The sequence below is a fragment of the Pan paniscus genome, chromosome 16, assembly GCF_029289425.2.
Source record: "Pan paniscus chromosome 16, NHGRI_mPanPan1-v2.0_pri, whole genome shotgun sequence".
NCBI lineage: Eukaryota > Metazoa > Chordata > Mammalia > Primates > Hominidae > Pan > Pan paniscus.
In genome coordinates, this window is record NC_073265.2 from 31,185,868 (window position 1) to 31,199,587 (window position 13,720).

General features: G+C 48.4%; 1 protein-coding gene across 1 annotated transcript in view; it reads right to left on the reverse strand.

Moving 5' to 3' along the window:
• Positions 1-13,720, reverse strand: part of EHD4 (EH domain containing 4) — a 78,948-nt gene that overhangs the window by 48,348 nt on the left and 16,880 nt on the right. Inside the window, exons 2-3 of the mRNA XM_003805615.5 lie at positions 11,700-11,876; positions 1,044-1,141 (exon numbers count right to left, since the gene is read on the reverse strand). Coding sequence (XP_003805663.2) covers positions 1,044-1,141; positions 11,700-11,876 — 275 coding nt within the window. The remainder of the gene's footprint in view (positions 1-1,043; positions 1,142-11,699; positions 11,877-13,720) is intronic.

Here is a 13,720-nt window from a genome sequence, read left to right on the forward strand (position 1 = left end):
GATGGCAGCGATGCATCTGCTCCATCTCCTCCCTCCCAGCAACCCGCCTTTGTTTCAAGGGCCAGGGCAAGGAAAAGACTTGAGCTGCCTCTGGACCTGTGATGGCAGGAACCCATCCTGACCCTCCCGATCAGGCATTTCCTCTCCGTAAGTCAACTCTGTCCTCTGGTCTGCCCCTGATGCCCCCTTCCTCCGGGACGGAGGGAGACAGCAGGCCCACCGGTTTTTTTTTTTTTTTTTTGAGACGGAGTTTCGCTCTTTTGCCCACAGGCTGGAGTGCCGTGGCATGATCTCAGCTCTCCGCAACCTCCGCCTCCCAGGTTCAGCTCTCGTGCCTCAGCCTTCCGAGTAGCTGGGACTACAGGTGCCCACCACCATGCCCAGCTAATTTTTGTATTTTTAGTAGAGATGGGGTTTCACCATGTTGGCCAGGCTGTTCTCGAACTCCTGACCTCAGCTGATCCACCTGCCTCGGCCTCCTAAAGTGCTGGGATTACAGGCGTGAGCCACTCTACCCAGCAGACCCATCTGTTTTGACTACAAAGCACAGGCCTAGAAGCAGCTATTGCCTCAGCCTTGTCTTGTGAAGGCTGGAGAAACTTGTGCTTCGGCACAAGCATTTTCTATCCTTCACAGATCCCCTCTGAATGCTTCATAGTCTCTCCCTACCCCACAGCTTCCCTTAGGTAATTCCTACTCCTTCAGATCCTAGTTCCAATGCTGCTTCCTCCAGGAGCCTCTCCCAACACCCCCGAGGCCAAGCCAGGTCCCCTCACACCTCGATACCTCCCATTGTTTACCCCACTCCTCATCTTCATTTACTCATGTGTAACTTGACAAATGTCTTTCTCACAGAATATAAGCCCCTGGAGGGGGCAGAGTCTTTGATGCTATGAACTCCTGGTTGACACGTGGGGCCCCTTCAGCTGCCCAACAGCTGTCCTGGAGGACGGATAGAATAATATAGGGACAGAAATCCTCTGCTCACAGCAGAGAGGGCCTCAGCCAGCACTTGGTGGGGAGGGGCAGGGACAGGCACTGACCTCGGCTGATGCGCTGCTTCTCCCCAGAAAGGATGCCGGGGCTGTCGATGATGCTGATGCTCTTCAGGACCTGATTGGGGAGCTGTGAGCACATGAATCTGGAAGAGACGGATCAAAGGAGGGGTCAGAAACTGGGCATCGCAGAGTGCTCCAACCATGGGGCTTCTTGGCCTCTCTGGGCTTACTGACATCTGTAAAGTGGGGGCCTGAAGGAGACTGACAGAAACTGAGGATGCCTAATGAAGTTGTTTGTGAAGTAGGAGCTTGGAGGAGATTGATAGCACCTCCATCCTGCCACAGAGAACAGATGCTGGCCCATGGGACAGGTATGAGAGGTGCACAAGCACCTGCTGCCATCTGCCACCTGATGCCTTTCTGTTCATTTTGATTTTAGCTAACATTTATTGAACATGTAGGTATCTTACAAATATCCTCTCATTTGATCCTCATATTGACCTCACGAGGTGAAGGAATTATGCTTAACATAAGAGAGGTTAAGTAATGCTCAGGGTTACTCAGAGCGGTGCCTTAAACCAAGGTCAGCCTGCCTCCAAAGCCATGGGCCTCACCTCTCCTGGCTCCATGCTGGCCCCTGCCCAAGCATCCTGGGCCTCTCCCCCTGGGAATCCCATGCCTTCTTCAGGATGCACTGGCCCACTGGGCTGGAGAGCCCCAAGCTCCCTGCCTATTCCCTAGCATGAAAGCTGAAGGGACTGGGGCCTGTTTCCCCATCTGATGCCCCAGGAACTTAGCATCCAGCCCAGTGTCCCCTACGGCTTTAGGGCCAGGGAGGGGCAGGCACCTGTGACACCCAACATCCTCCAGGTGCTTAGGAGTCTAGGGGAGCTGGAGAGTAGGTGAGGGGACCAGGTTGGGGAAGGTCCTGGCTGAGCATCTTTAGGCCCCTCTTGTTCCTCATTTGCCTGATACCATCTCCTCCTCCTGATCCTGGTCCCTTTCCCTGTAGTCACTGCCCTTGCATCCACTCCACGGAAGCAGAGTGGGGAGGAAAAATCTAGCCTGTGGGTCAGCAGACCTGGGTTCAAGTTCTGCCCAGCGTTTCCTGATAATCTGCTATGGGACTCTGGGTAAGGGCCTCCCTGCTCTGGGTCTTGGCTTCCTCACATGAAAATGGTGGCTTCCCGACAGGGTCTGGCGATGTCCTTTTAGCTTTCAGACCGAGTAACTCCACAAGTGACGGCAGGAAGTGCTTTGTTACTTCCACCCTGGGCACCAGGGTCTGGGATGGACCTTTGTGAGGCACTGTGCATGTTTAAGGCAGAAAGTGTAGAATGCCTCTCCTTTTCCTTTACTATGGATGGCTGACATCTGTGTCTCTGTGGGCAGAAAGCTAAAAGCTCAATTCTTCCGTGCGATGGAAGTGGTGGGGATTACTCACAAAGTAAAAATGCTGGGAATGCAGGACAGGGAGGCCTGGCCAGCCTCCACAGTGCACATGTGGACACCACAGCCCTGGGTATGAGCGGCCGTTACTGACATTTCAAAATCACTTTCTCTGAAGGGGCTTGGGACACGATTTTTCACACAGTCTTTCCTACATTTTCAAATCGGCCCAGGAAGATATAGAAAAAGACATTAGGATCCTTTTGCAGGTGGAAAAGTTGAAGCACAAAGCAGTTATGACATTCTGAGGCCATGCTGCTAATGCACGGCTGGTTGCAGACTGCAACCTACTGTTTCTGATGTCAGTGGGGTGGAATTTAACCCACAAAGTTAAAAGCCTCATAACATTAAAAGTAAAGGGTCAAGTTAGTGGAAGAGAAGCCCCCAATTTCCACCTGTCTGCAGACACTTGTGCACAGTCCCCTCCTGTACCCCGACCTTTAAATAAACCCTACTACCCAACACGGGGAGAGGTTTGTGGGAATAAAGCACATGAGGCTCACCAAGCATTCTTTGTAAGTTCACAGAAAAAACCCCACCATGCCATTATTCAATTCTCTAGAATTGGGGTAGGAACAGGGCTCTGGGCACATCTGTGGTGAACCTCGTTTCTTGTCAGGAATGATTGTCTCTCAGTGCCGTCCCATTCTTTCCATCAGATGGCCCGAGACATCTGGCGGAGCTGAACACATCACACCTACGTGAAACAATTTTCTGCAAACCATTCCCGTGGAGAGGCTGATCTTTTCCCCAAACCACAAGCTCACACTCAATATCCATTTTTCCAAAACAGCCACCCCCTAGATTCTCAGGTGAGGCTAACAGAGGGATTCAAAATTTGCACACTGTTCGCTCCCTGTGTGTAAAGTGACAGCCTTTCCACAGCTCCCAGGCCTCCTGACATGACAGCAGAGGCCAGGCACGGGAGCCACAGAGCAAGCCACCGTGAGAAGTGCTGACGTCACCACATGGCATACAAGCGGGCAAAGCGAGGAGCCCAGGATGGCTGAAAAAGAGAGGATGAGGAGCAGCAGGCGGAGGCGGAGGGAGAGCTTTGGCTGGGGCACCTCAAGAGTGGGCAGCTGGGGTTTTGGGTGCACAGCTGGACTGCTCCCTGAAAGACAGTGTCCAGGGGTGAGGGGCAGGCAAGAGAACAGAAAGGAGCATTGAGACCCTGTGGTGCCACGCTCATGCTGCGAGGTGACAACTGCATACCAATGCATTCGTACGAAGTTATGCTGGGATCAGAAAAAATCCTAATGGTGTTCTAGCAATCATGCCTCACGCTTCTGCTCTGAGAAAGGGAGGCGCACGGCAAACGTACTTGCTGTGTGTATAACAGCAGTGCAGTGGTAGTCGTAGCCCAGTAGTGAAGAACCTGGGCTCTGCAGTCAGCACTGCCAAGTTCATGTCCTGACCCCATCAACTCACAGCCGTGGGACTGGGCAAGGTATGTCGTGTGACTCCTCTGCGCCCAGTCTCCTCCTTTATAAGCAGAGGCTCACAGACCTACCTGTAAGGTTGCGGTGAGCCTGGAGTTAATGTGCATGGAAAGTGCTTCGAACGGTGCCTGACACCCAGTAAGGGGGCCCTGGCCGGCCCAGCTTATTGAAATGCTTCCAAGCACAGATTTGCTGTCCCAAGATGGATTTCCTACTCCTTCCTGGGGAGATTAACACAAGGAGGATCTGTGCCTTGCCCTCTACATTTCACGTAAAATATGCAGACACATGCTGGTTCAACCCAGAAGCCTCACATGGCCCTCACCCGAGGGTGACCTGATAAATGTTGTCTTCTGAAGTAAGAGAAGAAGACGGAGCAACGGAAGATCCTAGGCTGCCCCTCAACTCCATATCCTCTCCACGTCTAAGGAAGGGCCAGGGGTAGCAGAGATGGGGGATAAAGTAATGGTCCAGGCTATGAGGTCTCAGGCAAGCTGCTAGGAGTCCTGCCACACAGTAAAAGGAGAGAGCAAAGCCAGGCACCATGACTCTCACCTGTAATCCCAGCACTTTGGAGGCTGAGTGGGGACGATCTCTTGAACCCAGGAGTTCAAGACCAGCCTGGGCACCATAATGAGACTTCGTCTCTACAAAAAATAAAATTAGCCGGGCATGGTGGCATGCGCTTGTAGTCCCAGCTACTCAGGAGGCTGAGGTGGGAAGATGGCTTGAGCCCAGGAGGTCGGAGCTGCAGTGAGCTTTGATGGTGCCAGGGCACTACAGCCTGTGCAACAGAGTGAGACCCTGTCTCAGATAAATACATACTTACATACATATCTACAGAAGGAGGGGGCAAGGTTACTTAAAATTTCCCCCAAACACTAAAATTCCAATTAAATGACCAGCATTTTAAAAACTAGACTTTTAGAAGAACCAGACAGTACCTTAATACTGATTTTGATTTCTCAACAAAACAGTAATATCTGTAGTAGTTATAATAATAATAAAATAGCACAAACATTTCCTCACCTCTTACTGGGTGTCAGGCACAGTTCGAAGTACTTTCCATGCACATTAACTCCAGCCTTACTGCAGCCTTACAGGTAGCGCTGTGAGCCTCTGCATTTAGAGGAGGAGACTGGGCACAGAGCAGACACATGCCATAACATGCTGAGAAGTGATGGAGCTGGGACATGAACTTGGCAGTGCTGACTGCAGAGCCCAGGTTCTTCACTCCTGGGCTACTATCACCATGGCACACACTGGAACCACTGCTGTGTGGCATATCACGTGCAGGGCAACATCCTAAAACAAAGGGGTGACGTGCCACAGCCCTGGAACTTGCCCCTAAAGAGGCTTCCTTGTGTGGTTTGCTCTCTACCTAGTGGTGTGGAGTGTCTGTCAGGGTGGGGAACAGGAGGTAGGAGATTTAGGCTCCAGACGTCTCCCTTACTCATTCTGAGACCTTGACCTTGCACAGGTCTCTAAACCTCTCTGAGCAATTCTACCAGGCCTGCGGACTTCCAGGTTTGCCATTAGGTTCAAATAAACCTAAGCTTACAGCGGAGAGAGTATAGAATTGTTTCAAAGTACTTCTTTTCACCCCAGCCCACTTTATTGATGAGGGTAAAACCAGAGAGATAATACAACTTCCTAAATTTGCACAGTAAATAGAACACAACCCACAAAAAAGACTTTGACAACTGAACTGTAATAATTCTTATTATATGGTCCTACCACAAATGGCTGATCTTATCTTCCAGTGCCTAGGAAGAACTAGGAACTGAATTTCACATCCAGATTACAGCAAAGCCCCTGGTTGCCCTATTAGATTGAAACTAATTACCACTTTTAAAGGTTAAAGATTATTTAAGACTGCCAATTTCATATGGTTCAACCTAAATATGTACTTTTATAAATCCCCTCCTGACTGCCACAGGGGAAAGCCCAGTGCAATGGCCCAGCCAGGAAGGTCTGCCTGACCCCAGGGAGAAAGGCATTTCTGGAATGTCAGGACCAGAAATGTACAGGCAGCTGCTAGTCAAGAACAATGGTTTAGGCCAGGCGCGGTGGCTCACGCCTGTAATCCCAGCACTTTGGGAGGCCAAGGCAGGTGGATCACGAGGTCAGGAGTTCAAATCAGCCTGGCCAACACAGTGAAACCCTGTCTCTACTAAAAATACAAAAATTAGCCGGGTGTGGTGGTGAGCACCTGTAATCACAGCTACTCGGGAGGCTGAGGCAGAGAATTGCTTGAACCCGGGAGGCAGAGTTTGCAGTGAGCCAAGATTGTGCCACTGCACTCCAGCATAGGTGATGGAGCAAGACTCTGCCTCCAAAAAAAAAAACACGATGGTTTAGTGACCAGGGAACTACCACCCAGGGAACCACCACAAATCTTTTTTATTATTGTTATTTTTTTAGAGACAAGGTCTCTCGCTATGTTGCCCAGGTTGGTCTCAAACTCCTGAGCTCAAGTGATCGGCCTGCCTCGGCCTCCCAAAGTGCTGGGATTATAGGTGTGAGCCACCGTGGCTGGCCAACAAATCTTGAGGTTAAAGAATAATGGGGAAAGCTTCAGCAAGTTTATTATAGATAAATGAACCACAATACACATGCACAAGACAACCCAGTTATTCCCTCAGATTAAAAAAAAATTATTTTGCTGGTGAATCAAGAGTCATTCTTGGCAAGAGCCTGTTTTCCTTAATTTCTGCAGCTAAATTGGCTGGGGGAAGCCGCATGTGCTTGGACTGATGCTGTGAACTTTAGTAAGTCAGTTTTTAAAAATTCCCAGTGGTACACAGTGACTATCAAATATTCAAAACTTGGCTAGGCACAGTGTCTCATGCCTGTAATCCCAGCACTCTGGGAGGCCAAGGCGGGTAGACTGCTTGGGCCCAGGAGTTCAAGACCAGCCTGGCCAATATGGCAAAACCCTGTCTTTACAAAAAATACAAAAATTAGCTGGGCATGGTGACACACGCCTGTCGTCCCAGCAATCGGGAAGCTGAGGTGGGAGGATTGCTGGAGCAGAAGTTGAGGCTGCAGTGAGCTGTGATCGTGCCTCCGCGCTCCAGCCTGGGCAACAGAGTGAGACTATATATATATATATACACATACACACACACATACATATACATAAATTTGGCCAGGCATGGTGACTCATGCCTGTAATCCCAGCACTTTGGGAGGCCGAGGCAGGTGGATCACCTGAGGTCAGGAATTCAAGACCAGCCTCGCCAACATGGTGAAACCTCATCTCTACTAAAAATACAAAAAGTAGCTGGGCATGGAGGTGGGCACCTGTAATCCCAGCTACTCGGGAGGCTGAGAGAGGAGAATCACTTCAACCCGGGAGGCAGAGGTTACAGTGAGCCAAGATTGCGCCGCTGCACTCCAGCCTGGGCGACAGAGCAAGACTCCATCTCAAAAAAAAATAAATAAATAAAATAAAATAAAAACTCAAAAGCTAAACTGAGTGAAGCTTCGCTTAATTACAAACACAGCAGTAACAAATGGAGTAGAAGGTCAGTAATACACCTGCGTATTTTATGATGGGGGAATCACCATTCAAGCATAACACAGTGGTTGTTTATCATCACCATCATCAGGCCCAGCTAAAATGACTGAGCCCTGGAAGGGCTGTTCACATTCCTTCAGCTCAAAGGGAAGTTTCAAAATTTCAATTCCCAGGGCCAGTGATTCAAGTTATTTTTTAGAAAGAAACAGAGGCAATGAGGAAGTACATGAGATTAAGAATTTCTTCTGTGGAAGATAACAATTTAAAATAATACTAGATCCTAGACAAAAAATGTCTATAGCTATCTGAATTTGAAAATATACACATTACCATTTTTTAGAAAAGGAGACTGAGGAATAACATAACATCTTATTCAAAAGCAGACTGCAAGGGGAAATGTCAGACCCCAATGCCTGGCACTTCCCTGGCGTCTCAGAGGATCCAATGCTCTGGGTGCCCTTGGCTGTCTCCTCCTCTGTGAGGGGCAACTGCCTCCTGATAGCAACCTCTGGAATGTCAACAAGCACCTCCCCAGAGCTGCTCCCAGATGGGCCACTGAGGAATTCGTCGTGAGCACAGCAGTCTGCTAGAGTTTCAGAATGTCTCACTAAAGCCATTTCCATAGACCTCTGTGTGTTCTAAACTCCTTTTATTGTTCAAGTATGGAATTTCTCTAATATAAACCTTTTTAGGAATTTATCTTCATTTCTCAGAAATGCACCATAGACCCCCTTGTCGCTCCTTAGAAGCCAGCCTGGGAGGCTGTGACTCGGGCTTTGCTGGTTTGCTTAATGGTGGAGGGTGTTGTCCCCCTCCAGGTATCACCTGGTACTTAACTCTTTTAAAGATGCCCCTGGGGGCAGATGCCCAAGCCAGCACTCCTTAAGGAGAAGGCCAGGTAATAACGATCTGTCACAGGGAGATTCTGGTGTGGCTGCTTGGGAGAGAAAGTTCTCCACAGAAAACAAGCAATTTTCTTTACTAGGTGTTACATTTTGACCTAGTTCCCAGAGAAGTATGCTATGTGAAAAGAGGTTTGCCTCTAGTACTAACCCTGTGCTGTTCCCAGACGGAAGCTATAATTATGTACACATATTTGAACGCCCTAACTAATTGACTCTTTCTTAAATAACTGCTGTGTGATGCAGTGGCGCTGTCCTGTGGATACTACTTAATGAGGCTGTTTACTCTTAAGTAGCTATGAGTTTACATGAGGCATGTCCCTTACACGTGAGCCTGACACACACTTGGCTAGAAGGACAGAAACTCCTCTTGGCCGATGCTGAGCAGAGGCATAGGGTGCCGGACAGGGGAGAAGGGGAACCCTGGATTCCAATCCCCTCTCTGCCTCTTCCTGATGGCCTCTCCCTGATGGCCTCTCCCTGAGCAAGTCATGTCTTTGCTTTCTGCCTTCTCATTTGTAGATGGGCAACAGTATTGTCTGTGTTATCAACCCCAAAAGAATAATGTACATGAAATTATGTAAGTGATGACTTGGGACATAATCACCGTCATCTTCATCATCATTACTGGAGGGCTACATTAGGAACAGCCTTACGAGTTAAATAGGGGGCACTGGGCAGTGATTCCCAGTCCAAACATCATACTATTCGTCAGCTGGCCTGGGTTCCAATCCCAGCACTGATCTCACTGGTGGAGTGACCCCCAGAAATTAAAGTAACCTCTTTATGCCTTGATTCCTCCCCCTCCATTGAGGATAACAGTAGCATCATGTCACAGGGGTTCTGTGAGGATTTAAAGCTAATACACAAGTCTAGAACAGAATCTGACACATAAATGCCATATAATTATTTGCTATTATTTTTCTATATGTTATTCTGAATTCAGTTGACACTTGCTTTTATTATAAGGCATGGATTATTTTCAGCAAGTTTTAAATTCTGAGACATGAGCTTTGCCATTCAAAATCATTCCTAAAAATTTCTTTTCTGTACTCATCTGTCATGTGCTTGGGATTTGAGAAGAAAAAAACATTTTTTTTTTGTTAGGAAAGTAAATCATTTGCCAAAATAAAACAAGCCAATAACCACTCTTCCTGGTTTCTCCCTTGTGAATTCAGACTTCAGAAAGTGGGAATTTGAAAAAACTGGCAGCTTATTTCATTAAGCCTTTGTTGGGCAAAAAGAGCCCCAGACAAAGGGCAGTGGCAATGAAACCAGAGGACCCCAGGGAAGCCTTCCACAGAGACAGATCCTGTGCCTTGAACTTTCTGGGGCCTCCTGTTCTGGTCTACTTCCCCTCCACCCTGGGCCACTCTGTCCTGAGAGATCTGGAGAGTTGACCCTCTGTGGTTCTCCCGCCCAGGGCTTAACCCCCTCTCCCACAATGAGACACTCTGGTGCCAACCAAGTCAGCTCTGGAGTTGAAGAGTAAACTCCTCCTAGAAAAGTCAGCCCTGCAGGTTGGAAAAAAATCACCTGGACAGTGTTCCTATCACCATCAGTAATAAGATGGAACTCCTCTGGGACTCCTTCCACATCACCTGCAGGTTTCTGTTCATCCCACTGCCAAGTTCCCTGGTTGCTTTCTTTGATTTGCAATAGGATCATCAAAAAGCCCCTAATGGAGAGTTCAGCTCCCCGGAGAGTTCCATCTTCCACAGAAGGCACCTGCGGAGGGGCCTGGGTGGCCCTCAGCCGAGCCAGTGCACAGCATCCAGCACATCATTCATTCCACAGGCCACGTGAATGGTGCCCCTGGAGCTGCGCGATGAGGCACTTCGGCCTTTGGGAGGACAGCAGCCAGCTGGGAGGATCCGTTCCTATTTTTAAAAACTTCTAGAAAGGAGATGTGGACTGTCAGCTCTAATGCTACTTCCTCTCCCTAAAGAGGCTCGGATGACCCTCCCTAGCTCTGTGCCTCCTACAACCCACTCCCCCAAATCAGCCACACGAAACCTAGACCCAGGAAAGAGGGAAATAGAGGGGTGGGAGAGAGATGATAGGAAACAAGAGAAAAGCATTACACAAAGGCAAGGGGTAGCAAATAGGAGGTGCAGGAGGGAGGAAGGAAGGCAGATCCAGTGGGAAAGGGCAGAGTTGTAGCCAGGGGTACCAGCTGGCCTGTCTTCCCCACGCCAGCAGCCCTCAGTTCCACTGGGAACTCTAATGAAAGGTTATGGGAGGAGTACAAATAAAACACATCTCCAAGTGAGGCAGAACCTCAGTGATCCCACAACTTTACATCTATAAAATAATGACCACGTAGGCTGGGTGTGGTGGCTCACATCTGTAATCCCAGCACTTTGGGAAGGCGAGGCGGGTGGATCACCTGAGGTCAGGAGTTTGAGACCAGCTTGGCCAACATGGTGAAACCCTGTCTGTACTAAAAATACGAAAATTAGCTGGGTGTGGTGGTGGGTGCCTGTAATCCCAGCTACTTGGGAGGCTGAGGCAGGAGAATTGCTTGAACCTGGGAGGCGGAGGTTGCAGTGAGCGGAGATCATGCCACTGCACTCCAGCCTGGGAGACAGAATGAGACTCTATCTTCCCCCCGCAAAAACAAAACAAAACAAAACAAAAAAACAACCACGTAAGAAAATCAGCTTTTCATGTTTTTCACTCTGTTTCCCTGGCCCTGCTCTGATGAATAAGGAAACAGCTCAAAGCTGGGAGTGAGAAGCAAAAGGGACAGCCAGGGAGGTGAGGGGTCCTGTTCTGGAGTCAGTGGGTAAAACCCGAGTGTCCGGTGAAGGTTAGGGGTCCTCTGGGCTAAGCTCTCTGACTGCAGAAGCCCAGCACACCATGCCTGAGAGGTGTCTGTCTAACCAGTGCTTAACATTGCCAGTGACGAGGAGCTCACTGCCTCATGAGGCAGCCTAATCCATTTCTGTGCAGCTCAAATTATTAGAAATTTGTTCCTTATACTGTAAGCATTTTTATTTTTTAACTTTTAAAATTTTTTGCAGAGACAGGGTCTCACTTCGTTGTCCAAGCTGGTCTCAAACTCCTGGCTTCGAACAATCCTTTTGCCTCAGCCTCCCAAAGTGCTGGATTACAAGCACGAGCCACATACCTGGCCCTGTGCAGCCTTATAATGTCCAATCCTGGGCCTTAGCTCTGCCCTCTCAAGTTACCCAGAATAGGCATAAATGATTATTTCCTATGATACTCTTTCAAATATGTTAATATGATAAACATATTTTGTATGACTTCTAGAGCAGAGATTCTTTGTTCTTCTGTTTTTGAACCTTTATATGTAACTGGCAGTAATTCAAAGAAAAGGTTTAAACAGCCTGACTGAAGATGGCAGCTTGCTGGTCCTTACCGATTCAGGAAAGCGTTTCCAAAGCGACTGAGCTTTCTAAACGGCTTTTTGGGGTCCACGACTAAAGCATTCCCTGGGGTGCTGCCCTCAGTCTCTCCATACATCACGGCGATGAAGGAGTCTGTGGTGGGCTCCGGACCAATCCTCATGCCTGGGAAATCCTGCTCCAGTAGGTATCTGGGAGAGGGAAGAAGAAGAGAAAGCTTAGCATCTTATCACAAAGTAAGAGGCCAGAAAGCTGCCTGGGATTACCAATTTTTTTACATAATCATTTAAAAACGTAGAAACATAACCCCCAAGAAAAGCACGCAATCCTCCTCTGCATTTCTGTTGATGCAACAGACGCTACCCCAAGGGAAGTGTACCGTGCTGGCTCCTGGGCATCCTGGAAGCTCTGCTCAGGCTCAGCTCCCTTAGGGGAGCCTCCCTGACCTGCATGTGGGGACACCTCTTTTGTGGTCCCTGGGCACCCTGTGCCTGCTGCCAGCGTGGTGCTCAGCATGTGTACTACAATTACTTGTTTATGGGCCCTGCAAAGTGTCTGAGCTGATGAGGGCAGACTCATGTCCCAACCATGCCAGGAGGATGATCTTCGCCTTATAAGCCTTGAAGGGGCTCAAGGGAAAAAACCTGCACAACCTTCTGCAGCTCCCCATTCCTGCAACTAACAATCTATTTGGTCCTAAACTACTTCTTTGTTTCTAAAAAGTTTTGACTGATTCTAATGTAAGCCCACAATCTGTGACTATTTCCAGGGAAAGAGAGAAAGTGCTGAATTCTATCAAATGCCAAATACAATTTTTCCATCTTTAAAAGAATGAGAAATTAAGCCACCATTTAGACCTATGTTTTCTATGTAAATAAAACTGAAAAAAAAATTTTTTTTTTGAGACTGGGTCTTGCTCTGTTGCCCAGGCTGGCTGGAGTGCAGTGGTGCAATCTCGGCTCACTGCTGCCTCGACCTCCTGGGCTCCAACAATCCTCCTGCCTCAGCCTCCCAAGTAGCTGGGACTACAGACACATGCCACCATGCCTAGCTAATTTTTTGTAGAAACAGGGTTTCACCATGTTGCCCAGGCTGGTCTTGAATGCCTGGGCTCAAGCTATCCCCTCACCTTGGCCTCCCAAAGTACTGGGATTACAGGCATGAGCCACCGCAACTGGCCTAAAACTGAAATTGTTTAGCAAACTTAACGGGCTATATTCTAAACCTTTAATTGATGTCATTGCTAGTTTTCACTTCATCCAAAGTTTCTACGTTTCTGTGAAGTTGTGGCACCCCAGAATAGATACACCATTAAAATATGTCTCCTAAATTTACAGTAAATCTATCTGATGATATCTTTTATCTCTAAATTTAGAGAAAAAAATCTGCTAATAGCACACGCCATTTACTGAGTGCTTGCTATATTCCTGATATGGCGCTGAGCCTTCTATATTGTTTCACTTCATGCTCTGAGGTGGATGATGACATTACCCTCGTTTTATTTACAGGTGGGAAAACTGGGGCATCAGAGAGGCCAAGCGGCTTGCCCAAGGTCACACAGTGGACGTTCGAGTGGAAATGGAATGCAAGCATTCAGACTCCAGAACTTGCACTGTCTTCAGAAATGGCCTTAAGTTAGTGGTTTGCTCAGGGGTGAAGAGCAAAGCAAAGTTCAGGGCCTCATCCCAGGGTGTGTCACTTGGCATGAGGGATGAGGACCCCCATTTCCTCTCAGCTGAGGGGAAGAGCTCTCCACAACGTCCCCCTGCACGGTCCTCTGGCTACCCTGACAACAAGGGCCAGCTCTCCCTACTCTCCCTGGAGTAAAGCTGGGCTCAGGAGGTGCTACCGTTTCAAAATGTGTTCAGCTTTAATTTTTAAAATATCTTCAAGAGTTTCTCCATCAAAACCTTTGTATCCCTAGTAGCCTAGAAATGTTCGTGTTGATCAATTCTTACACATTCCACACAAATCTGAGAAATGCTGGTAAAAGTTACTGTGAGGGATGCCCACTCTGTGAAACTCCAGCCTCTAT